This window comes from Cimex lectularius, unplaced genomic scaffold, assembly GCF_000648675.2.
Source record: "Cimex lectularius strain Harlan isolate CLEC.00 unplaced genomic scaffold, Clec_2.1 scaffold31, whole genome shotgun sequence".
Classification (NCBI taxonomy): domain Eukaryota; kingdom Metazoa; phylum Arthropoda; class Insecta; order Hemiptera; family Cimicidae; genus Cimex; species Cimex lectularius.
The window spans coordinates 9,143-35,964 of NW_019392645.1; the positions used below are offsets into that span (position 1 = coordinate 9,143).

General features: G+C 32.7%; 1 protein-coding gene across 1 annotated transcript; it reads right to left on the reverse strand.

Annotated features, from left to right (window-relative positions):
• Positions 1-612: 612 nt before the first annotated feature.
• On the reverse strand, positions 613-25,790 carry LOC106670475 (autophagy-related protein 2 homolog B). Its single transcript, XM_014400873.2, has 35 exons — positions 25,378-25,790; positions 22,409-22,577; positions 22,167-22,325; positions 21,847-21,949; positions 19,185-19,371; positions 19,002-19,124; positions 18,660-18,930; positions 18,467-18,578; positions 16,411-16,487; positions 16,090-16,351; positions 15,869-16,022; positions 15,449-15,591; positions 15,184-15,295; positions 14,368-14,468; positions 13,636-13,819; positions 13,135-13,226; positions 12,786-12,961; positions 12,334-12,490; positions 10,919-11,040; positions 10,700-10,848; positions 10,372-10,522; positions 10,107-10,297; positions 9,862-10,049; positions 9,229-9,743; positions 5,841-5,986; positions 5,551-5,780; positions 5,344-5,437; positions 5,148-5,285; positions 4,903-5,070; positions 4,650-4,809; positions 4,252-4,585; positions 4,067-4,188; positions 3,845-3,999; positions 2,508-2,657; positions 613-2,447 (listed from the first exon to the last, which is right to left on the reverse strand). Exons 1-35 carry the CDS (start codon positions 25,543-25,545, stop codon positions 2,211-2,213), a joined length of 6,000 nt encoding a protein of 1,999 aa, XP_014256359.1. The 5' UTR covers positions 25,546-25,790; the 3' UTR covers positions 613-2,210.
• Positions 25,791-26,822: the final 1,032 nt, after the last annotated feature.

Below are 26,822 nucleotides of genomic sequence, written 5' to 3' on the forward strand. Positions count from 1 at the left end.
TATTATATATTGCTCATTTTAGAATTTACGGTTCATTTTGATTTCAAAATGGGTTCATTCCCTCTCTCCCTCACACACACTCACTCGTTCTCTCTCTTACCATCTCTCAATCACTTTCCCTCATACCCTCACTCTCTTTTCTTTTTCTCTTTCACATAGTCTCCCTCACTCATTTATCCTCTCTCACTCTCTCCACCCCAAATAATGTTTCGACTGTTTCCTTTAAAAATCTGAATTCTTGAATTTTTGTACAGTTAAGATTAATGTTATGTTCCTAGTATCAAAGTTCGGATTAGGGAAATACCACTGCATTAGAAGAAAAACCCCTCTGTTCATGTGTGCCATTCGTTTCCTATACGTTTTGTTATCAATTAACCTACAGAACGATAATTGTTTAAAAATATAAAAAAATGTGCTGGGGTAACTTCGTACCTTGCATCCACTCAAATTGTTGTAAACGGAAGATGCGACCACCCAACAGTTAAAGTGGATGGAATTACCCTCACTTAAGTTCAACAAGAAAGGAATAATAAAATAATTCAAATTTTTGTAAATATATTTACAATAAAAAATGAAATAAAGTAAATTACACTTGATAAAATTATAAATTTAAATTTTTATTTATAAATATTTCCTTATTACAATATTAATCAATTGCAGATGACATTTAATTATAAGAAAAGCATAATATATCATCATATAGAACACATTTATGTTTTCTTCTTTTATTAAGTTTATTAATTAATATTGCAATGATTGCACCTAAGAGTTTTGTTTTTGGATGCAATAGTGGCACTTCAAGTTCCAGAAAATTGGAATTAATAAAAACAGCCTCATAAAAATATTATATGTAAATTATTTACTCATTTATTTTAGAAACAATTTGAGTAAGAAAAAACTTGTATCGTTTCACCTATCCCTACAATGTTTATTCTATAGGACATCACAATTGATCACATTTCTTCTGTACATATGTATTATTTGTAACATGATCAGAATTACTAAAAAATTAGCAAGGATTATTTTAAGAAAAAAAATTTTTGCAATGTGATGAGTTTCAACAGTTATTGCTGTAAAGCTAATTGAAATCATCTACAACTAAATGTTTTCATATCAGTATGAAAAAAAATCATTGCACAAATCAGTACGTTTTTCATGCCGTTTTTAAAAATTAACGATGATAGCAAAGCGCTAGCATACTAATTATTGTAAATTGTTAAATAATTTGCACATTGATATACACTCGAAATAAAGCATATCAACTTAATAATTGTGAACGATTATGCTTAGGTTAGCAATAATGATTATAAGTTGTGCTTCCAAAGCATAATAGGCCACTTTGCAATACATTTTTCGAATTTTCAACGAAAGACTAAAGTTAAGATAATGTTAGGCAAAGTTCAGATATTATAATCTTGTGTTTTCTGTGTAAAATTTAATAAATGTGGGAAGACACGGAATTTATAGCACTATGGTAAAAATTAAACAATCACCGGCGCAAAGTTCCTAAAGTTGTTTATACTTAAACTTTACCAAAAACCAAGTCTTGTAAAACTAAATTTAAAAAAACAGTGCTAGTTTTAAAATCAATTCTCTTGCTCTCTCTCCGCCTATAATTAACCTTAATTGCACATGTTTCAAAATCAGAAAAATCCTGCAAGTCTTTTTATTGGCGACTTTTAGTCCAAGTAGGATAAGGCAGAATTTAACATTGGAAAATTTTGATATATTACAAAATAAAATGTTTCAACTGAGATCCCACGGATAACATTTATATTACCACCCTGTTTACTGATTTGACATTTTTTTATTAATTTTAAAATATATATAATAAATTAATTAATGAGGAGTTCATTCAATTGGGAACGTAACAATTTATTTTGAAGTTCAACCCAACAAGACATGAATTGCCCACATTATTTTATTTTAAAGGGTGTGATTGTAATTGATTATCTTCCTCCCATGGCATGAACTATTTTCCCTGGCTGCAAAAGTATTGATTTATCATTAAAAGAAAAAATAATCCCAAGAAAATACAAGAATGGTGAAAAAATACGTTCTTTGAAATCACCATTTACACAACAGTGATATATTTATCCTTTTTCTCTTTGTAATCTTACGAATTTTTAATAGTAATTTTTTAATGTTAATTAATTTAAAATTCTATTTTATGTAAAACAAGAAATCACCACAAACATACAAGTCTTTGGCTATTTGTCAGAAATATTTTGTTTCCATTTGTTTGTAGCTTCTCGTTGTGTATCGGGAGCCAGCTGACTCCTAACTCCGTCTAAAAGGTTTGAAGTTGCTGCACTTGCCAAAATGATAGGAGCGACAACAGTCGGAGGAATCTGCCTTAGAACTCCTCCAACAGCTCCGACCGCACCTTTTTGTTCAGCCTCAGCACTAGCGACACGGACCAAAGTCTCCGCGGTTTCTCCAAGTCCCTTGAAAAATCCATTTAAACAATAGTTCGGAAATTATTAAACAATAACACAAAAAAATACCTCTTTAACAAGCGTAATTGCGTTTGAAACACCTTCTCTAATGTCAGCAGGATGTGAAAATAAGTGTTGTTTTTTATGTTTATTAGTGCCGTTCAATCCCCTTACACTCGGCCCAGGAGAAACCATGTCAAACGCAGCTTCAGCAATGCTCTATAAAATTAAGATTAAATATTATTGAATATAACATCGTTTTTGGCATCAAGCAGTCACATTACAATGGGGGGCTGAGTGGCCGAGTGGTTAGAACATGCTACTGATGTTTACCATGCAAGCGGTCCTGGGTTCGAATCCTGATGTAGACCATAGCTTTTTAATTGAGGACAGTATGAAAAATGCTCTGTAAAGTTATTGGACTCCTCATCTACGACATCCAATGGGTAGTTGAATAACCCATCTGTATGACAGGAATTATTTAACTTTTAATTGGCTAACCTAGTTTCATGGGTGCATAGTGAACTCTATATTCTGCACTATACAACACATACTCAAGCACTCATGCTAATTTTGATATTATACCGATGCCTCACCCCTACCACCTTTTTATTTTTTTTTTTTTTTTAATTTTAAACGAGAGTAGTGCCGGTGTTTTTGAAAAAAGCCCATTTGTAAGTATGTCATGTTCAAATGCAGGGCTGCTGGACTCGAACCTGAGACCTTTATCCTACAATGCCGAACACCGTGTCAATGCCTAAACTGTTGTGGCCACCAACGCCAATGCAAAACTGCTAAAAGTTTACATTCTAAGTAATACTTTACAATTAATTAAGGTTTTTAGTTGAGATGAAAAAATGGGGTTGAGATGGGGAGTTGATGTCCGAGTGGATCGAGGTCACAATAGCTCAGGTGGTAGAGCAGCGGCGTGTATCTAGCCCAAGGTCATGGGTTCGAATCCCTCTCGTGCCATTAACTTTTCTTCATCTCAACTAAAAACCTTAATTAATTGTAAAGTATTAATTGGTCAAGCGGACCACGAAATTAGTGAATTCTAAGTAATTCTGTATTTTATTTGCATAAGTTTACAATGGAAAAATAAAATAAAATAAAATTGAATCTAACAGGATTTTCAATGCTCTTGCCCCATTGGTGTATTAAAATTTACAGTAGGATTAACATTTTATGAGACACGAGGTACTTTATGGAATAAAGTTGTGAAAGGTTGAACCTGAGAAGTTGAAAATATCTCGGGTAAAATTGAGAATCAGACTTTGGACGATAAGGATTTTTTAGTCCAATTTGATATGTATAATAGCATGCTGGTTCATAAGACACCCTGTATATTAACTATTATACTACTGTGTAAACTATTAATTATTAAAGACAAAAAGACTCTTTAAGACCTGAATTGCTTGTACTATTCTTGCAGTCAACTCCAAGGCAGCAATTGCTGTAGAAGTCGTAAAAGAATTTGCACCTCTCTGTAGGCCGCGTACAATCCTTCCATCCTTTTGGTATTGCTCAATCGGAAGCCAAAATAGGTCCCTTATTCCTTGGACTTAATTGCAATGTTAATTTGTGTCTTCTTATAAATTCAACTAGTAGAAGGAAACCAATTTACTTACATAATTGAACTAATGCATGCATAGGGCCAACACCGCCTATAATGCATGGAAATTGGGTCTTCTTAATATCTTTCAGCCATTCGGAGATGGCAAAAGAAAGCAACCTATCAAATCCAAGCAGCCTGAAAATAGTTGTTTTAGATTTTAAGAACCAGTATTCAAATTAAAAAAAAAAAAAACTTTACCCGTGTTTGTAATTTATTCGTTTCAGTTTGATTTGTAAACAGCTCAATTGTCCTAATCCCATAAACAGACCAGCTAGAGGGCCGTGCGTTAAATCGACGTGCTTTCCAACATAATCGATTCTTATAGGCACTTCTGGCGAGAACAGGAAACTCCTAATAAAGGTCGGTGAACCACCTTGTCCATTTGCAGTTCCCATATCACTGTTAGCGTTGTTCTGTCCGTTATTGAGATCTGACGGATCAGCGGAATCTTTATTCAGAGGATGAATAGTTTCACCATCGATTACCATCACTGGAAACGAATGTGGATGTTTTGACACTCCTTCTTCATCACCTGTTATAATACAGTGAAAAGTTTAACTTAATAGAACTGATGTTATTTATGTTTGATTGCTTACAGGTTGAAGTTAGATCAGACAATTCAGTGAAGAATGTAACTAAAAATTCCATTGAATCTTGATCTATATTTAACCTAAGAGGAAGAAGAGAAACCTTTAAGCATGTCTCCTGAATATTTCTTCTAGAATCAGGTCTCAGATGAAGTGCTTTTATAGAAACCTGCATAACAAACAAACAAAAATTATATTATTATTAATATTTATTATATATTATNTATATATAATAATTAAAAAATATAACATCCACTCTTACCATATTTGCGTGAGATTGGCGAGGGTTGCTTTCGCTTGAGTACTGATATAAAAATTTATTTATTTGTGATGACGATAACTTATCCCTGATCTCAAATTCGTGTATTAAAAGTACTTGTCTAGATGCTTGTTGAGCATTTTCTGGGTAGATTTCATGTTGAAATTTAACCTAATATCAAACGAGAAAATTTTGTTTTACAACTGTCTAAATTTATTTTAGAAAAATTCCTTTTCTTAAATGCTCACCTTGTTAAAATGAAATTCCATCAAGACGTTATGTTGCCTTCCTGCACCTCCATTCAATTGCCAATTAAGAATGTTATTGGCTTGCTGTTTTTTGTTATTTCCATGCTTTGGGCCCATTGTATTTCCAATAACAAGAGTCTATGGAAACAAGAACAACTATTATCACAACAATCTTCAAAAAATTTATACCACATACATCTTGTGTATAGAAAACATCAGGAATATTTCCCCTGTCTTCCATCAGTCCGGTGATTTCCAATTCAGCGGGATCGGAGGTATGACTAGGTTCCCTAAGAATGTCAATTCAGTTTCAACTTAAAATTTAATTAATACTTCTATTTTAAAGACCAAGGAGTGAACATTTAATAAAAAATAATAACATTACAAACAATATCATTCTTACCTACTAAATTTGACATTCTTTTTGCTAGATTCTTTTTCTGCAAAATCCCGTCCACCGTACATATGCCAAACGATGTTCATATCTGATAGTGTATACCTATAAACTGGAGTCGGGTAGCATTTTGGAGAAAGTAACTGGTCTGATGTTCCAGTGCCGACGTTGAAATGATTTTCTTTTATTTGAATCTTTTTATCGCTTAAATACCTAATTTCCGGTCTTCCGTTGTCCATCTGCAATCGGAATCGTGTTTATAAACTAATATGAGTTATTGCAAATTTGTACCAACTTACGTTCATTAATCCAACTCCAAATTCGTTCTCTAAAATGCAGAAATCATGATCGAAATCGTCATAATCACCGTAATCGATCGGTTGGGAATTTTGGCTCGCACCTTCCCCAGGAAAATAAAACACATCCACTAACTTTTCATTAATATCTGTAACATATAAGTAATTATTAAAGTAATCATTATAAGTAATTATTAATTATTAAAGTAATCATTTTTATATAATAGCTATACAGGGTGAATTGCTACTCGTGCTACAAACTTCTCCAGTAGATTCTTCACCCTAAAATGAACAAAAAAGTTCATATTGTCCATGGTCCGATTCTCAACCATTTCAGAGTAATTTCGCTTTTTATCGATTTTGAAAGATATCACGTCCTGGCGTCGGAAAATCGTGATATCTTTTAATCTAAACATTTCTCTGAAAATCTAATAGCACCGTTGAAATTCCCGTTAATTTTTCAATAAGAAGATGACGGTGGCAAAATGTTTGGGCTAATTTTTTGTGTTTTATTTCAGCCAGAACTACAAAAAGAGTGGAAAATTGTGTAAATCGGAAAGTGTATAAAGTAATCCAGAGTTTCTAATTTTAGTCTCAGAAGGCAGCAAATTTGAGGAAAACTACCTGATTTAATAACGCTTCCAACGCACTCGTCATTTTCTTATTTAGTGGTTGTGAGACCAAGATGTTGATGACAAAAAGAGAAAAAATGGTGGTTCAAGGATTGCTAATGTTTGAGAGTGACTTGCTACTCGTGCTACAAACTTCACCAGTAGATTCTTGACCCTAAAATGAACAAAAAAGTTCATATTGACCATGGTCCGATTCTCAACCATTTCAGAGTAATTTCGCTTTTTATCGATTTTGAAAGATATCACGTCCTGGCGTCGGAAAATCGTGATATCTTTTAATCTAAACATTTCTCTTAAAATCTATAAGCACCGTTGAAATCCCCGTTAATTTTTCAATAAGAAGATGAAGGTGGCAAAACGTTTGGGTCTTTCTTCCTTGACCTTCTAGCTGTTTGTAAACTTCTTAAGCATTACATACTAAATGGGCATTAAATTAAATTAAAAAATTTCAATGGAATTATGATTTTGATTCTCTCTAAAAATTAACGGGGATTTCAACGGTGCTTATAGATTTTAAGAGAAATGTTTAGATTAAAAGATATCACGATTTTCCGACGCCAGGACGTGATATCTTTCAAAATCGATAAAAAGCGAAATTACTCTGAAATGGTTGAGAATCGGACCATGGTCAATATGAACTTTTTTGTTCATTTTAGGGTGAAGAATCTACTGGTGAAGTTTGTAGCACGAGTAGCAAGTCACCCTGTATAGTGATAAATTAATTTGCTATACAGTAACACTTTCTTTTTGACTCCTGCACGAAGGTTAGATAAAATAGGTTAGGTTTAGGTTTGTGTGTAGTGACTAAAAAGATCCTTTTCAAACTGTGGGATTATTCAAACAATTATTAGATAAAATAAATTTTAAAAACTTAATTCAATGGAAAAAAATGACCGATAATTAGAATGGCTCAAGTTTCTGTTATTGCTGTAATGTCTTTTCTTCTGATTTACAAAGTTCAATAATTATGAAAAACCCAACTGGGGATTCCACTAGAGCTCAGATTCCTGTGTAATTGGATTTTTTTGGCTACTCTGAACGTCATAAAGTAATTTATTCACACCCAGTCATATAGCAAGTTTTAGTCGTTTTATGTTATATGAAAATGCATGTTTTGAGGTTTTGTTGCACAAAACTGAATATTTTTCTATTTTGAGAGAAGAATAGCTCATGGAAGAAAAAAGAAAAAATAATAAATCAAAACGGAGCATTGGAAAAATTGAGTGAATCCATTCCACTAAAGTAAACCAACTTCCTTAGGTATTTCATAAAACTCTTTCAAATTTTGTCAGCCTCACACATTAATACGTACAGTTTATTTTAAAAAATAATGCCAAAAGTTGGAAGTGGTAAATCTTCTAAAACTGCAGGATGGATAGAAAAATATCCAGAACTAAAAACAGATGACAGTACGGTTTATGTTGCATGTGACAAAACCAATAGGTTTTGAGAGAAAATCTCAAAATGATGCTCACTTTATCACTAGTAAGTATTACTTGTATATTTTGTTTTTTTTAATCTAGGTTCTCACTTGGCGTGTGCTAATGAAAAAAAAAAATGGAAGCAGTCTCCAAAAGTTATTTATTTCAGTTATTAATTATTTGGAGATCGTGAGATGCGGTCTGGTGTGACGTAGGTTTTACAAAAACATTTTCTTTATTGTGCCAACGTTTCAATCTTTACTGAGATCATCTTCAGGGCCTGGGATTTATAAACATTGTTTAAATTTTACAAATGCATGTAGGATGTGGAAAAAAATAAATTTGCTTTCAGTGTATATAAAAATTATAAAGAATGATAATGATCTGGCACGAACCTGTCGAAGCACAGGGATAGAGGGAGGAGGGAGGGATTGTTGATTGAGGTGTAGGGTTGTGTTAGGAGGTCACTAGGTCCACTGTCTTTTTAGGCAGCATGGTAGATTGTTGAACAGAGGGCTTGAGGTAGAGGATTGGTGTGGAAGATGAGCTTGGAGTGCAAGTTGTGGAATCACAAGGAATTCCATGGAACTGGAACCACTAGGCACCACGTTGTGCTTAAGTTGAAACTGGAAAAACGGCTCGAGAAAGAAAAACACAAGCCTGGACAAAAGCACCAGGCATGAGGCAAGCTTTTTTATAAATCTCTTAGAAGGGAAGGCAAAGGCTCTCAGCAAGCAGGATTTGAGGACAATTATAAGCATCTATACTGACCACCTCTTAACTACCATCTGAAGAAAATGGGCAACGCAGGGACAGAAACATCAGCTCACTCAATCAGGAGGAACAAGAGATGGTTACGACAGGAGGTTACGGTACAGCCACTTTGGTAATGCAATTCTCTCCTCAAAAGAGATGCACGAAGAGGCACCAGGAAGGGCTTAGACTTATAGGAAAACATACGTTTTCCAAGGTATGGTTATAATTTATAGGGGTTCCACAGTAAATTTATTTAGATTGCAGTAGTGGAAAGGATTTTTAAAATCCTTAAATCCTTATTCAACCCCAAACCTCAGAAGAGAAAAAAAAGATAGTCTTATCGAAATACACAGTTTTTACCTAAAACCTAAAACAGTTGGTTTTGCATGTTTCCAAGTTTTTAAATTTTGACTGCATAGAATTCCGAGCTTTAGTCGTTACAATACCCTTTTTCATATATTCAAACAAATATCAATTTGAGATTTGATGTAATTTCAATTTAAAATATGATGTGTAAGCAGAGCTACAGAAATTTAAAAGTGGAAATAACACCGAGCAAAGATAAAGTTTTGATTAATTTACCATCTTTGTAAACATTGCTTTGTCCACAAAGTTCTTTCATGGCATCTTCCATCATATCATTGACTCTTTCAGCGGCTGATTCCGATAGGCAATTTGTACTTTTTTCTTCACTTTTATCCTTCGACAGAGTTGATTTTTTATCTTTGTTCTTTCGTTCTTTCTTTTTTAAATCTCCCTCCAAAGCGTAATAAATAATTAAGTTTGCTAGAGCAGAAGCTGAATCTGAACAAGTTCTGATGTTAAGAACGTTGTTTGAAGCCTTTAAATCAATTTTTGAATTATTCGCCTGATCACTTATCCTAAGCGATAATTCAAATAGGCCGAGTTGAATCACAGATATATATTCTTCCTTCAAATTCGGAGGGGAATTATTATTTTTCACTTTATTCGATATAAACAGGCTTGTTTCCTCAGCGATAAATCTCAACGTTGATGTTTTTGTACGAGCCGTTATATTACTTGAAATGCTTAAATTGCCCAATGTGATCACACAGCACATAGGAAGATACAGGGGCCTAGAGAGTAAAACAAAATTAAATACCAATCAGAAGTCTAAACAAACAAATGCAAATGTATACACCCAACCAAAGGCCATTTACATGTATAATAATAATTAATTATGTACTAACATACCTATAATCAATAGCGCAATCCCATAAATGTAAATAAAGTTCTGTTACAACTTGAGGCGAATCATAACCTTTAACTGGATAATCAACAACATCGAAAAAATCAATAAACTGGGTTAACCACGAATGACGAGGAAGTGTTACGTGGTGCCTTAATGTCGCTTTGTTTATACTGCAAGCTATCCTGGTCGTCTAAAAAAGATCAATGCATAACACTGTATCTCTGCCATTAATAAAATAAATGCTTACTTTCATTCTCCTTTCATTTATTTGTGTACTAATTGCAGCTACGAACATATTACTATTACAACCTTCAGGGTTCAACGATGTTACGATAACTTCACGATTACTTTTTATAAGTATTGGATCTAAATGTGACGGTGGTGATTTCAAATTGTGAAGTTTTTTCCGTTTGGCACTCATATTGCCTTCCATTTCAGCTGTGAAAATTATTTTCTTAAAGTAATTTTTTTAACAATTTCAATTAAAATCGAATAAATATAAAAAAAAATACCTTTGTGATAAACCTGCATACCCTTCACTTGAAGGCAAATATAATTTTGCTGGGGTTTCCCTCTATAATGTGTGACAACAAAAACACTGCCTTCGCTAACGTCAAAATAGATTTCTCCATACTTGTCAGGCGTAAGACTACTGCTGCTATCCTATGATTATTAGACACAAAGTTTTATATATTTTTTTTTCCTAAAAGTCTATGTAAGTCAAAGTTTTTCTTTAAACTCTCATATTATAAAAACTCAGAAGTAATGTTTTTCCTTAATTTTAATCCAGTGTTTGTTAATTAATTGTTGAACACAAGAGTATAAATCATATGAGAATACCTTCAAAATTTGACAGACATCTAAAACTCCTTTTGTAACGTTAATATTAAGGGCAAAATTGCTTTGAGGATATTGGATAGAATATTGAGAAAAGTCACTTCTATGTGCACTTTTGAAGTTTAAATCGTCACTTTCGTCAGAATCAGAGTCTACAAAATAGTTTAAAATAAAAACAACAAACAATACAAAGTATTGTGAATTTAAAATACATCTACATACCGAATTGAAGCCCTGATTTACACATTGAAAATGAACTATTGCAAAAAGTTGGATCAATGCCACTTAGATCCTTTCTGTGTTTGGGTGCAGTAAATTGTAAAAGAGTGAGATCTGAAGTTATTCTGAAAATAAACCATTGTTACTACTTCTAATAATAGTAATAATATTCACTAATAATATTCTATATGTTAGCCCTTAACACCACATGTGCATCTATGAGCTACATACAGGATATTTCATAGCTAGTTATAAAACAATTATTGGTTTCACGGTAATCAGACACCCACATAAATCCCATGCAGTATTTGAAGGTCATCAGAACATGTAGTTCTTCAAGCTTCGCTTCCAATTTCATGTAAGTTCGTCATTCTGTAAAAGTTTAAAAAGCACCTGTGGCACTCGAAATGTCAAAGTATGCATACAGCATCCTGTGGCCCAGAGACACCTGTTTTCAAAATTTACCTCTTGTATCTTCTTGGATAAGAAGTTTTCTTAATCATTGTCTCTTTACAATTTGTGCAAAGACAAATAAAAGAAAAGGTTATATGACAGCATTCCACATGGTTTAAGTAGGTAGGGTTAAGTGAGTATCAGGTTAGGTTATCAATGGTTAAGTTAGAGTTGGGTTAGGTTAGGAATGATTAAGTTAGATAAAGTTAGTTATGGTAAGAATGGTGAAGTTATGGTTGGAATGGGTTACATTAGGAATGGTTGTTAGGGTTGAGTAGGTTAGGAATGGTTGTTAGTTGGGTTAGGTTAGGAATGGGGTTATAGGTTATGGTTAAATGGGGTTATTCATGGTGAGAATGGTAAAGTTAGGTAAGGAAGGTTAAGTTAGGAATGTTAATTAGGATCGGGTTAGGTTAGGAATGGGTAAGCTAACTTGGGTTAGGGACTGATTAAGTTATGTAATTGGAATTGAGTTGCTAAGTAAACTACGTTGTAGAAATGTATGCATATAGACACACACCTGTTGACTAGCAACCTGTAGCGTTATGGGTTAATAAAGAGATGTACTAATAAGATAAGCTAGAAAAACAATCATTAGAAGTTTAAGTTAGATAAACAATTAGAATGGATCACAAAAAGATTAAACAATTATAATGGATCACAAAAAGATAAGAATATGGTTTTAGATAAAAGAAAGGTGTTTAATTGCCAAGTTGACAGTTATTATAACACCTTCGTCAGGGTTGCGCAAACTACATTAACTTAATTTAAAATTGATTTGTAATTTTTAAGATGTTTTCTTGTAAATGTCAGACCAGTTCGCACTTCAAAGAGTCTTGCATTTGGGAGAGACCATCTTCTCAACTTATCTCTTTGTTTTTCACGCTAGTAGCTGTCTATCTACTTACTATAAGCAAATTATTTAACCATGAAATATGATTGAATTATGTATTTGATAGGTATACCTGTTATAGATTATTTCGTACAAATGTTTTGATGGAAATTCAATACAGAGATAGGGTAGAGTAATATCTATATGGATCTTTGCATCTTCACATGCATGTGTTATGAATTTATTCATATCTTTTGCTAAGCCAGGAATCAAAAGCTCTTCTCCCTTGCCTTTAAAAAGAAAAGAAAAATTGTTAACTTTTCTTGTTTACACCATGCAAATGTCTAAAATTTACTAGCTAACAATAAAATAGAAAAGTCAGTAAATATTTGGAACCAAATATAATACAACACTGGACCAAAAACAAAAATTAGTTAAATGAGAAAAATTGTAAAGTTTAAAGAAAAATTACCTTTTAATTCACATTTTACTGTATCTGCATTATTACTTGTACTAAGTCAAGACATCAACAAATACAGGATAAAAATATTGATTTGCTTAAAAAATTTATTATTAATTACTTACTAACAGAATGATGATGAGTATCACTTTCATGTACGACTTTCTTTGACATAAAAGGAGATGGTTCTTTATCTGTATTACACATAATAGTTGAGCATGATAAGCCTAAATTATCCTCTTTTTCATGCACCACTTCTTCGTCAGTCAACGGTTGCAAAGGAAGTAGTCTGATTTTCAGTCTAAAATCCAAAAGAAATACTAGCAATATTATTGATGTACAAGTAAAATTGCACATTTTTTTATTAGTTTTGCTAATGGATATAATCCACGCTTTTATTTACTATTTCTTATTGAGACTTTTTCAATTAATCAAATTCTGTACTCAAACATCTAAAAGTTTCAAAATCATTACCTTGGACAAGGCTCAGCAGTGGTGTTTTCTTGTGTATTAGAGAAAAGACCTGAGGAGTGAAGGAAAGGAATCGCACAGTCAGTATTTCCTTCCTAAAATTTATATATAAGTAATAAATTTTATTTTAACTAAATTATTACCATAAAAAGGTATGTACTGTATATTCAGTTAGACAACTAAGTAAAATATCAGATTGTTTTAAAGAACATTTTCCAACAAGTGCATCTTAAAATTTTCAATTATTTCTTTAAAAATTACCAGTTATCATTAATGTAGAGAAATGTATTTCTTTCAAATATAATATCGATAGTACCTAGTAACATACCACAAGGCATATAATTTTTTTAAGTATAAACTTGATTACAATAATATTTAACCTTTTTAAACAAGTTGGAGAATTTTAATTACATTGAAAGTATAATCTAATTAAAAGTGGTAGAGTTTTAACATTGTAGACCAAGTGTGCCTTTTTAATTAATTATGGTAGCACTAAGTGCTTACCTTGAAGAGGAAAGTAACTTCTTTAGAAGCGAGATGGTACTCTTGCATTGGGATTTTTGTACTCTGATCTGTGTGAAATGTCGTTTCAACAAGGTTTGCATATAAGATATCTTTTCTTATTGACCGCTGCCACCAAGGAAATTTCCCCTTTTCATGGTCTGGTCTTAAATCTGGTATAGGAAACCTGCAACATTGGTGTCATATTATTAATTTGTAACATTGGTGATCGCACTCCCAGGCTATTGGGGAGTTTGCATGGCTTGGGTGTTAGATTAGGAGGAATGGTTAAGTTAGGAAAGGATAGGAATTGTTGTTAGGTTGGGTTAGATTAGGAATGGTAAGGTTACGTATAATTAGGGATAAGTTAGTGATGGTTGGGTTAGGTTAGGAATGGTTAAGTTAGTGTTAGGTTAGGTTAAGAATGGTTAAGTTAGGAAAGGTTAGGAATAGTTAAGTTAGGTTAGATTAGGAATGGTAAGGTTCAGTATGGTTAGAAATAAGTTATGTTATGAATGTTCAAGTTAGAGTCGAGTTAGGTTAGAAATGGTTAAGTAGGTAGAATTAAGTTTGATCATGGGTCGGACTAAATATCCATGATTAATGAGAAAATATGGCACAAGTTTTAATTTGTGTCTATAACCCATAAGTTATTTAAAAAAGTAAAGTTACATCAGAAGTGACACATTATATAAACTTAATGTATTTCTGAAAATTTTACAGTAACCTACAAACCTAAATTTAATCACTAGAAACGGTGACTGAACCTTCAAATAAAATGATTTGTCACATAAAGCTCCACTCTCTAATGCTTGTGTAAATGATGACTGTTGATCCTATAACAAAACAAAATTTATTTAAATAACAATCTAATACAGTACACATAAAACAATAAGATTTTTAGAACAAAGAGAAAAAATGTTTGATTCCAAGATAAATTTTAAATGTTATTACATTTTAACAAATTGACAATTTGTATGGACACAAGTGTGGACGTTGTGTAACCTAATAATACAATTCTTAACTGTGTTAAATTTTAAAAAACATTTATTATTTCTGTAACTTAAGATATGATTTATTTTCTGTCTAGCTAAGCTTGTTTAAAAAATCAAATACATTCTTTTTTTTTTAATATATACAAAAGTAAACTGGATACAGGAATTATTTTGAGAAGTATACAGTTATTGGTGTCATATTATTAATTTGTAATATTGGTGATGGCGCTGCTCCCAGGTTATTGGGGAGTTTGCATGGGTTGGGCGTTAGATTAGCAGAGAACTGAACAATAGACGAAAGTTAAAAGTGCTACAGGGGGAAATCCCTATGATGGGCGGAAAAAATTATCATCAGTCAATATAATGTTGAATAGATAATAAAATTGATTTATTAAATAAGTTCGTCAACATTCTGGTAGTTTATTACCATCATAAATCTTAGTTTTGACATGTAAAAATATAAAATGAAATTTAAATCTATTTAATATTCATTAAAGTTGTGCACATTGACATACAGCTAAAAGCTAAAAATCTATCTTTTCTTAATAATACTTACTAAATCTTTTGGAGTGGATTTTATGTGACAAAGGGATTGTGTATTAATGACTGTGGAAATTCTATCCAATATTGAGAGGTCAACTTCACTCCAACATTGCTCCAAATTAATCCTAGGACACAGACAAAAGACATGATGTTAGAAGATGACAGCTGTACACGATCGACCAAATATTTTGTACTGCTTTATTTATAGTAAATGATATATAAACCATGTTTACACACAAACTACAATTATCAAAATATGTAATTTATATTTTACTTACAACATCTCTAATCTTGAACTACGCCTTGAATGATGATTCCTTTTTGTATAATGAATATGTACACGGACATCAGGCTGATTAGAGATTGGAAAATGGGGTCTGATACTGCGATCACAATTTGATGTTTTCATAAAGTTTAGAAGCTGAAATATATAAATATATTTTATTAATATACAAGACTAGATTTATTGATACAAGTAACTTAAAGGTGTAATAAAAACTGTCAAATTGATAATAATGTGATGAAAAATGTGAGTAATGAGTCCACAAAATGATTTTTCTTACATATTATAAAGTTCACTTTGACTAATAAGCTTCTAATTCCGATGATAGAATATTGATCAATTATTTTTAAGATAATTTATGAAACAACAAAACAAAATAAACCAATTGAATGGAAACAGTCATCAAGATATTTACCTCTACGAACTGTGGTTTCCCATCAGATGTAGAAATATTTTCTACTAGGCATTCTAGAATTTCTAAATTAGCAGCAGAAACCACAGAACTGAATGAACTGTGCGAAGAATTACCAGCATCATTGGCTTCCACGATTATTGTTGTACCCAAAAGCCTAAATGTTTAAATTTTTTTTTAGTAATGAATCCATACAATAAGTAAATCAATATTATTCAACAGACCTGATATGATTTAGGCTACATGTGTTTGATAAAGCTTGTTTAAAAGCTTCAAAATCTTTATTTCCAGCTAGGACGAATTTTCCCAATTGAGTGAAGAACTGGGTTGATAAATTTTTCATTGTTGAAACCGAAGAAGGAGTCAGTTCGCACGAATCCAAACCAAATGTTAATATATCTTCATGTAAAATAACAGCGGCAATGCTGGAAAGTTGCAAATGGAAAGCACTCGTTTCTTCAACAACATCTGAGTCATATAGAGATCCTGGAACGGCACAAAATTAACAAGGATAGAACAAAAATTTTATGAACTCTTAACCATACCTCTATCCAACTTTTTTTTAAATGGAGTGTTTGTCAGCGAAGGAAAATCGTAAGAGAGATGTGATCCTTCAGGTTTGCTACAACATACATCACATAATATTTCATAAGTGAAGTTTGTAAATTGATCATAAAGGCAAATTATGTTTTGGCTTCTCTTAAAAACCCTAACCATCCCTAGAGCTTAACTTCACTGATGGGATGTATAAGACCGAAGCCCTGACCCAGACTGCCAAAAACTGGTGATTATAAATTTGTACGTGTGTGTCAAGTTGAGCTTATGGTAACCAGAATATTTTGTGCAGTTTTTCATTTATTATTGTTTAATACCATTAATCAACATTTCTACATTTATAAGAGGATTATTTACACTTAACATAATACCAAGAGAACAATGTGTCAGTTCATATAGAAAAAGTGTCTTGAACAGTGCAAATTATAAAATATTTCTTCCTTGTGGTTTCAAAACCCATAATTTGAATGAACTTTTAGCTCGATGCTATGGTGGCCAAGGCAGCTTGTAAAATTTGCACTGCATTCGGTGATGAAACAATATATAAATGTAGGGTGGGCGACCAAGACCTGAGGGGTTAAATGCCAGGACTCGTAACCCGATTCGTAAAAGATCCGGGACTTGGTCAGCTCACGTGTCTTGCATAAACCTCTTGGACCTGTTCACAAACCCCAAGATTTTGGACCATTTAATCTCGAGGAGTGATTTGGTGATGTCCTCTCCTTCAAAAGTTTCAAATCTAGACCTAGCATACCTATCACACTCTGTGAGGTAGTGCCTTGCCGTTTCTTCTTTTATTTCGCAAAAACGGCAAAAGGGATCTGGTAGAATACCCATTACAGGGAGGTATCTTCTCAGTGGGCAATGGCCCATCAGGATACCTATCAGCCTCCTAATTCCCTTCCTTGAGTTAGAAAATAGCCATTTCGATTTTGCTGATTTGATTTCCTTTACAAACTCTTTCGATTGCCTGTGTCCGGGGGATAGATTCCATTCCTTAAGGAATTGTTTCATACCCCAGTTATTAATACTCTCCTTCACTGTGCTCATAGACTGAGGTAATATCAGTGTGGCCTGACAAACGTAGTATTAGAACCTTCTTTGGCCAGGCCATCCGCCTCTTCATTGCCATGGTATCCTTTATATTCTGGTATCCAAATAATATTGTTCTCAAACCTGGAAGAGATTCTATTGATAAGATCTACGGTTTCCTCCACCAGTCTAGATGTTGACAAATCTTTTTGTAATAACCTAAGACTAGCCTGACTGTCAGAAAAAATTCTAATATCTTTTCCCTTGATTTTATTTTACATAAGTGTTCTACAACAAATATTAATGGCCCAGATTTCCACCTGAAAAACGGAGGTGTTATTGCTAAGAGGGGTGGAGATGCTAATACCTAATTTAGGTATATAGATTCCAGCACCACTTCCTTGATGAAACAATAAGTGAGCACACTGCCCAGAAGTGGTTCAAGAAGTTTGCTTTTTGGAATGAGAGGATTGAAGACCCAGTCTAGTAGGCCTTCTATCTTTAATGATGACAAATTGAAAAAAGCTATCAAAGTTGATTCGGGTCAAACATGTCAGGAGCAATGAAACCATTCCCTTTAGTTTTCATCAACTTGGGAAGAGTTGGAAGCTCAGCAAATAGGTTACTTATAAATTAACTGGCAGTAACAAGCTTCAGCAACTAAACATTTGCCTTTCAGTGCTTTGATGGTACAAAGCAGAGACTTTATTGACCTTATTGTCAAAGAAAAATGGATCCTGTACAGTAACACCAGGAGGTTGTACCATTGTTTGTCACCAATTGACCCTGTCCCATGGAAGCATAAACCGAATATTCACCCACAAGTTCGGTGGAGTACATTTTTAAACTTTTTGAACCATTTTGGTCAGGGTGCTTATTGTTTCATCACCAAACACAGATTAACAGTATAAAAACAATTATTTTCTATCACGGAAGAGTCATCTACAAGGATAAATTTATTTTTCTATCATTGTAGTATCACATCTAATAACATATTTATGTTACTAAATTTACCTAGTATAGGTAGAAGCATGTGAGCCAAATGATGTATCAGTTGCATTTGATGTGACACTCCCACTCATTAAATTGGTCAACTTCATTGGATGAAATTCCTCATCTCCCTCATCTGATGATTGTGAAACAACAAAAATATTAAAATAAATTATGCAAATAGAAAGATTTTTTTTAAATCAAAATTGACTATTACCAAATGATGCAGAAGACCAGCCTTTTCCATGATTCCCTTTGACCACTGGATAATGGTAAGCAGGAAAGTTCAACGTCTCTTGTAAATCTTGCTCCACTTTTTTGAAGTCGTGTGAACTCATAACTTTTTGAGTGACCGCTTTTACGGATATGACATTGCTTGTATCTTGGTTGTGTGGTGAAACTAAACTCTGTACAATTTCAACGAGTAAATACAACTGGCGAGGTGACAAGAAAAACGTGAAAGAGCCTAGTGTAAATTCTAAGTCCACCTGAAAGGCAATTTTTTTAAAGTTTTAATGCATTAAAAGCGAATGATTATTTTTTAATAGTCTATCATTACTTTTGGATCGTGTGAAGTAGGATCAAGTTTCAATTTCACCCTCACTACTCCAGAACCAGAGAGCATGCCTATTAAAATTGGTTCTGAGGTAACTTTAATTTTATCACTGCTTTTATTTATCTTCTGAAATTTAAAAAAGAATTAGGTTTATATTCTCTCAAGATTTAAACTTACATATATTACCTCATCTTCAATTATAATAGACCGAGAAAATGTCCGATTTTCGACAGGAAACTCATCTGTGTAAAATGTGATTCCATCGCAATGGAACTTTTTAATAGAAAATGATGATGGAGACTTTTGAGCATTTTCGGGACAACTGCTCGCTCCTGCACCCCATTCACAGCTTGTTTCATCACAATATTCAACACTGAGGAAAAGGTCAATATTAAAAATCAAATGTTTGCAATGTCAATATAATTAATTATATAGAAGAAACCATCGGCACCCATCAAAATTTATTCTTACAATTATCATGTCTATAAACAAATTTCACAGTTTGTTTACCTTTGATATCGTACAGAAAACTGTGACAATGTACATAAAATATGTGTTATTTAGCAACTGGTTGTTCAATAATTTGTTGAAGTAGTGAGGAGCGATGAAGAATGAAATATTGTAGAAATACTTTTTTGTTTTTGCTGACGTTTTGACCTTTATTCAGGTAATCTTCAGGGCATAAGTGTGGTGCTATTCTTGTGGTGTCTTGTGTTGTGTTTCATGTGTTATTAGTGTGTCACAACAATTTCACATGAAACAAACTTGACAAAACTAGAATAGTACTTCACTTTATGCCCTGAAGATGACCTGAATAAAGATGGAAACGGTAAAAAAAAAATTAAAAAGGCGATTTTTCTAAAATACTTGATTCCTGACCGCTCCTCACTACTTCAACAAAGTACATAGAATATTTTGCTAAACTAATTTTTATACTGTGAGTAAATAAATATGTAGCGTGCTGATAAAGATTACTTAAACTGATCAACTGAAAAGTAAATTTTACAACTAAATAATGAGAATTATACCTGAAACATTGTTTGAGAAAAAGTTTCTTTTTCATGGGATAATCTCTTACATGAACTTACATAAAAATATCACTTTTTATTATGTAAATTACACACTTTAAATATGTCTGTTTGAATAATGATACAAGTATTAGTTTATTATGCTCTGATTTTTAACACACAATTGTCTGATTATTAATGTAGTAGTTTGTTTTGTTGACGACTAGGGAACAGACTTTTGTGTTTACTTTTTTTAAGCCAAATATACGACATGTTACAACTATTGAAGTTTTATGACATTTTGAAGCAATTCAAAACATGTTAAAGTATACACTCAAAGACAAAAAAAAAACTGGATACATATTTTCATGTTTATTGAAACTATACATATTTTTATTGTTATGTTAAACACAACATACTTATTTCATTATAAACCAAATTAAATGAGATTAGAAATTCATGACTTTTAATAAAAATTATTTAATAATGATGTTTGAAAGAAAATTCACCAAAACACTAGGAAATCATTTAGTGATCAACTAAATTTTAACTAACAAATTATTATGTAGTTTTGCTCTTAATTAAGCATTTTATTTCTTCACGGAGGACATTAAGTTTCCTAAGCATTGAGTAAATAAGCGATGAAATGTTGTGTTGTGAATCAGAATCCCATTCTTCAACAAGAGGTGTTTGAAGCTGTTCAAAACTTGTCGGAGGCGTTGAACGATGTCTAACCTGTCTCTTTAACATGCCACACATGTGTTCTCTGGGATTCATGTCAGGAAAACATGCTGGCCAATTAATTGTAGTAATCCCTACTTGCTACAAGTATTGGATCACAATTCGAGCTACATGAGGTCAAGTGTTATCATGCATTAACACAAAATCCCCAATAAATGGGACCACAGCTTCCAGAACTTCCTCATTGTACCTTAGTGCAGTTAAAGATTCATTACGTATGATTATCAGTTCAGTATGGGCATCATCATGTAGGTTGATTCCACCCCATACCGTAAGTGCCTTTGAAAAAGATGCATGGCACATGAAGCAAAGCATTCTCCCCGTTTACTACACACATGGTCCCAGTCATCTGACTGCCAAAAACGTTCAAGTGTCCAAGTAAGATGCTGATTTTTAAATAGTCGCCTTTCTACTCAATGCTTCTCCAGTAGAGAACCTGATAAGGGATGTCTAGAGACTAGGCTATTCTCACGAAGCCTTCAATTGATTGTTTTAAAGCTCACCTTTACATTACATATCATTTAGACTTTACTCTATCAAGGAAGACATTAAATGACAGGTTCGTAGTGCAGTAAGAGCAATAAACTATCATCTCTAGCCATTGTACATCATGATCGACCAGTCCCTTATCTTCAATTGAGACTCCCCATGGCCACCCAGGATTTGGGCTATGTAACAGATGCTATGTCTGGTGTTGACGAAAGCATCTGCCCGGGCAAATCTTCTCTACTTAAAACCACGCTTTTAAGAAAAAGAACGAATAATTTATTTTTTACTCAAATTTATTGCTTCATCAAAGAAAACTATATAAAAAAAAACTAATTAAATCACTCAACAAGTTGGCTCTGAAAAAGTTGAAATTGAACTGATTTTCTTTAGTTTTAATCTAAAGAGTGTAAAAGGGTTTGTAGCACATTAATAAGGTAAACAACACGTTATTAATGTTGCGTCCACATTTAAAGTCAACTATTAATCTTTACACTTAGATATTATGGAAAATTAACAAACAAAAAGTATATTTTTTTGTTTTTGAGTACTATCACATTGAAGATAATACTGAGTAGATATTTGCTCAATCTTAATTCTAATATTACTCTTACCTTTTCAACTTAATTTCTACTGCAATTCCATTCTTTCCCTCTTTTGGCAAGTGTTCCAGTCTAATGCATGTATCAATAAATTTAACTTTGACACGAGTCAGAACTGAAAAATATTGTACAATTACTCTTTGTACTCCTACAGTTTGAAGGTTAAGTTATGACCAAACTTCAAAAATTATTATGCCATTTGTTGGCACTGTGTTCCCCCCCCCAACATAAAATCAAAGACAACAGAACAAATTTTTAAATTTCAAACAATAATCCTTAATTTTATTTATAAATTAAACAACTAAAAGTAATAACATACTTATTTAACTTACTAGATTCAATAGCATGAGCAAAGATTTCAAGTCCTTCCATCATATTCTCGCTTTCTGGTTCTTTTTCATCAGTTGAATTACTGTCTTGTTTTAAGCATTCTGCTGCTAGCTGTATGCTGCTTGCCATGGAACTCCACATTGATTCAAGCATAGAGCCAGCTAAAATTAAAATAAAAGACACAAATATAATTATTATAAATTATAATAAAAGCTTTGTTTTGAAGTATTACAGGGCTGCTTACCATCATCAGGCCTCTGTTTTGGCTGGATCGTAATGTGCATTCCAGTGACTTCCACATAGATGGAATCAGTAAGTAGTGTTGCCCAAGGTATTGATACTGCAATTTCTTTAATAAATCCGTCCACGAATTCGACTGGGAAATTTTTCTGCGCTCCATGTTCATTTAAGGCCTACGTGAAAACGAACATATTTGTGTGAATGTTGTACAGTACACAGATTAAGGCAGAAATGAATTTTTTTAATAGCAGAAGTTTTTCATTGTTAATTAAAACTTCTCCGGTAATAATCTCATATACACCAGTTGTATATGTAAAAAATTAACTGCATCTTTTACAGATAAATAAACTGTATCTTGATTATATCTGATCATCACAGTCTGACAGCCAAACCTAGCTAGAATAGACAGAGAAGGATGTTCAGATACAATGAAGCTAGACTGCAAACTTTAATGGAACTTTTACTTAACTAAAAAATTATGATTTTTGCGGACAGAGGAAAAATCTTTCATTATAAGATTTAAAAACTAAGATAAATAACCCCTTTTACCCCTTTCAGTAAACAAAAATCATAACAAACCTCTTAATAAATAATAAAACTTATATGATTTTTATTATGTAACATGAATTTTTTCTAAAAACTTTTTGACTTTTTTATATTTATGATTTGAAAGTTTTTTAACTCTTTTATGTGGTTTTTTAAATAAATATTTTGTTTTATTTTAAAATTAGATTTTTTGGGCGTTTCGAGAATTTACACCCATCATCAGCATCTATATTTTTAAAAAAGTAAGTATAACAGAGAATATTAGTATTTTACAACATTTTATTATATATTTAATATATTACAACCTAATATATTTTTTTCCACTATATTATATAATTTCTTTTTTTGCATTTTGACCATTTTGCAACCGTAATTTAAGTTTATTTATAATTGTGCGTATGATAGAATTATTAACCAAGAAACTTCATTGAGAACACCTTCAGCCCTGAACCATTTGGGCATACCAAATTGCCAAAAAATCGGTTATAAATAATTCCTGGATGAGATAATGGGCTATCACAGAAACTAGCAACAGACCTAAGGACTAGGATGATAGCTCTGCTGACTCGGAGCGGCTGAAACAAGCCTTGCAGACACTGCCAGGGGAAGAAGTAGAAACAGCAGAACATGTCTTCTGTTGGTTTGAAAGCTGCAGGCTGATTATAAAGGTATACAATTTTGGGACCAGATAAAAGGCCTTAAGCTTAACAAGGAGGGGGGAAAGAAAAAACTCTTGATAATAATGGAGATGGCACAACAGACCAATATTGGTTGCAGTGCTTAACTTCATAAAGAGGTCGACTTCTTTTAACCATAACCTTTGCCTAAATACGCTCATCACTCTGCAAACTCTACAAGAAACACAGTATTTTTGTAGTTTGGTTGTTCCTATGGTTGTCAATAGTGGCATTTTATTTGAGTCTAACACTGCAGATTTGCAGGTTTTCTGTAGATGTCTAGGATGTGATGCAGGAGTTCTAGACAATAATGGAAATTGCACAATATCAACCCTAATTTTAACCAGTTCATCTCTCGGCAGACTCCATGAGAAAATTACTGAGAAATGTAGTTTGGTTGTTTCCAATTATTCTTTTTTTTTCTTTTTTTTAACGGTGAATTTGTATGTGATCCACCAAAATCATTCTGCTATACAAATAAAAATTAAATATTATTCCAAACCAATTAAGCCAAAATTAAAAGACCACACACATATGAAAGTTATCTATTTGACCTTAACAGAATCATTAGGAACCCTTCTCTATTAGTCGACCATGTCGGGAACACCTGAAGGCCCTCAGTATCACCCCTCTCGCTCCCACGATTAGGAATCCGGCCTGGGGGCATCACACCCCAGCCAAGCCATTGCCCCTCACATTTTAACCCCCAATCTGCATTAATCCAAGGGGTGTCACCAGAAAAATCACACAATATTTTTGTAGTTTGATTGTTTCATATCATTTCAGTCACCTATCTTTGCTGTTTTTAATGTTGAATTTGTATGTGGCCAACCACTGAACTTTCTCCATAGAAATGCTGAAACACGTCTGATAGACCAATCCAGCGAGGATAAACACACCAAAACAATCGGTGACCAAATTACAGGTTCATCATCCAACAGATCACAGGAGGACATCTCACCATATAACAGATTAAAAAGTTTGTGTAAATTATAACAATTACAAATGTCTTTTGGATCTGATAAAAAGCCTTTATATCAACAAAGAGCCCTAGATAATAATGAAGATCACACAATAGATCAACATTGGTCTCGTAACCTTAACTTGTATCGTAAAATGATTGGAAACAACCAAAGTACAGTTCCATCATCCAGCAGACCACTAGAGAAAATCTCACCATATAACAGATTAAAAAATTTGTGTAAAACATGATAATTACAAATGTCTTTGGGATCAGGTAAAAAGCCTTTAGATCAACAAAGAGCCCTAGATAATAACGAAGATCGCACAATAGATCAACGTTGATCTCATAACCTTAACTTGTATCGTAAAATGATTGAAAACAATCAAACTACAGGTTCATCTGGAGACAAATAATAAAATATTGGTTGAAGTATATAAATGTAAGCTGGACAATATAGGTCAAGATAACTACAATCTGTATCATGAAAAACATTGAAAACAATGCTCTTTGTGAGAATGAGGAAAACCGTTGAAACTTGGCTTTTTTATGCGAGCCACCAGAAGGCGATGAATATTTATTTATTCAAAATAATTTAGTGACTGAGGACAACCGAAATCGTAAATAAAAGAGAAACAAACTGCGTCATTACGACTCTCTCGTTAACAATCAAAACGGAAGAATCTTAAACTTTTGACAAAATTAAAGGTTGATCCATCTTAAAAAATAAACCGTGACTGTAACTGGAAACAGAAGTCAAAATAAAATAAATAAATGGAATTGACGAACCTGTGCGTCAAGACTGACGTTGGAAACAGATCCAGTACCAGAGCAAATGTTAACTGACAACTTGTCGAGTGTCAGTTTCTCTTCAAGGAACTGCCCGACGTACCTCTGCAACAGGTAACGGCAGGCCCTCTTCTTTATGCTGTCCGACCATTGCATATACCAAGACATCCTTAACTTGTTCGAACTAAAACATCCTCGAAATTTTTTTTTTCCGCGAGATCCGAGGCTGGATCTTTAGAGGGGAAAAGCTGGTAGAGTTCGCAACTCGCGTCCTTCCATCGGCAGTGTACAGGCGATAGGAAATTTTAAACAGACTAGCCCCTAGACACCATAAACAAGTGCGTATATGAACAGAACTGGCATGAAACGGGTGCGCTGTGCACCAAGTACAAGGTTAACAAAACACAAGAAGGTTATCAGTCATCTGTTCCTCCCGCTCCTTGGACAGTGTAACGACCGAGATGTCACAGCTGGAAACAGCTGAGCGTCACATGGAGGGGAGGGTTCATCTATGACGTCACGGATTATGTCATCAACTCAGTGGGAGCGGTATCCTCGAACTATTCAAAAAAGTTGAGGGGAAAAAATTTGGCAATGCATGCCTAACAGTTTTTTTTTTAATATTTTCTTATGAAAACACAAATTTATTTGGCCAAAACCTTGATAATCCTGAAAGGACTAATAGTATTTTTAACATCCAATTAACCTTTTTTTACTTCAAATCAACCTTTAATTTCAATTAACCCTTTTTAACAACCAATTAACTTTTTTTTAACTTCAAATTAACAATTTTTAATTTCAACTTAACCTTTCATTTCAATTAACCTTTTTTAACTTCAAAATAATCTATTTAACACCAAAGTAACCTTTTTTTATTTCAAATTAACAGTTTTTAATTTCGAGTTAATCTTTTATTTTAATTATCCCTTTTTAATTTCAAATGTAACACTTTTTTACTTCAAGTTAATGTTTTTTATATCAAATAAACCTTTTTAACTTCAAGTTAATCTTTTTAACATCCAATTAACCTTTTTTTACTTCAAATTAACCTTTCATTTCAATTAACCCTTTTTAACATCCAATTAGCCTTTTTTTAACTTCAAATTAACAATTTTTAATTTCAACTTAACCTTTCATTTCAATTAACCCGTTTTAACTTCAAGTTAATCTATTTATCACCTAATTAACCTTTTTTATTTCAAATTAACAATTTTTAATTTCAAGTTAACCTTTTATTTTAATTATCCCTTTTTAATTTCAAATTTAACACTTTTTTACTTCAAGTTAATCTTTTTTATATCAAATAAACCTTTTTTACTTCAAGTTAATCTTTTTAACATCAAATTGACACTTTTTAATTTTGAATTAAATCTTTTTTAACTTCAAGTTAATCTTTTTAATATCAAATAAACCCTTTTAAATGGAAGTTAATCTTTTTAACATCT

What these genes read in the sequence shown, in the direction of transcription:
- LOC106670475 (XM_014400873.2), bottom strand. Translation starts at nt 25,545, where the DNA reads ATGTCTTGGTATATGCAATGGTCGGACAGCATAAAGAAGAGGGCCTGC. An exon ending in AATCCACTCCAAAAGATTTA is followed by an intron (nt 14,469 to 15,183) that starts GTAAGTATTATT and finishes GTTTTGTTATAG; the next exon opens with GATCAACAGTCATCATTTAC. An exon ending in GCCAATCTCACGCAAATATG is followed by an intron (nt 4,810 to 4,902) that starts GTAAGAGTGGAT and finishes TTTGTTATGCAG; the next exon opens with GTTTCTATAAAAGCACTTCA.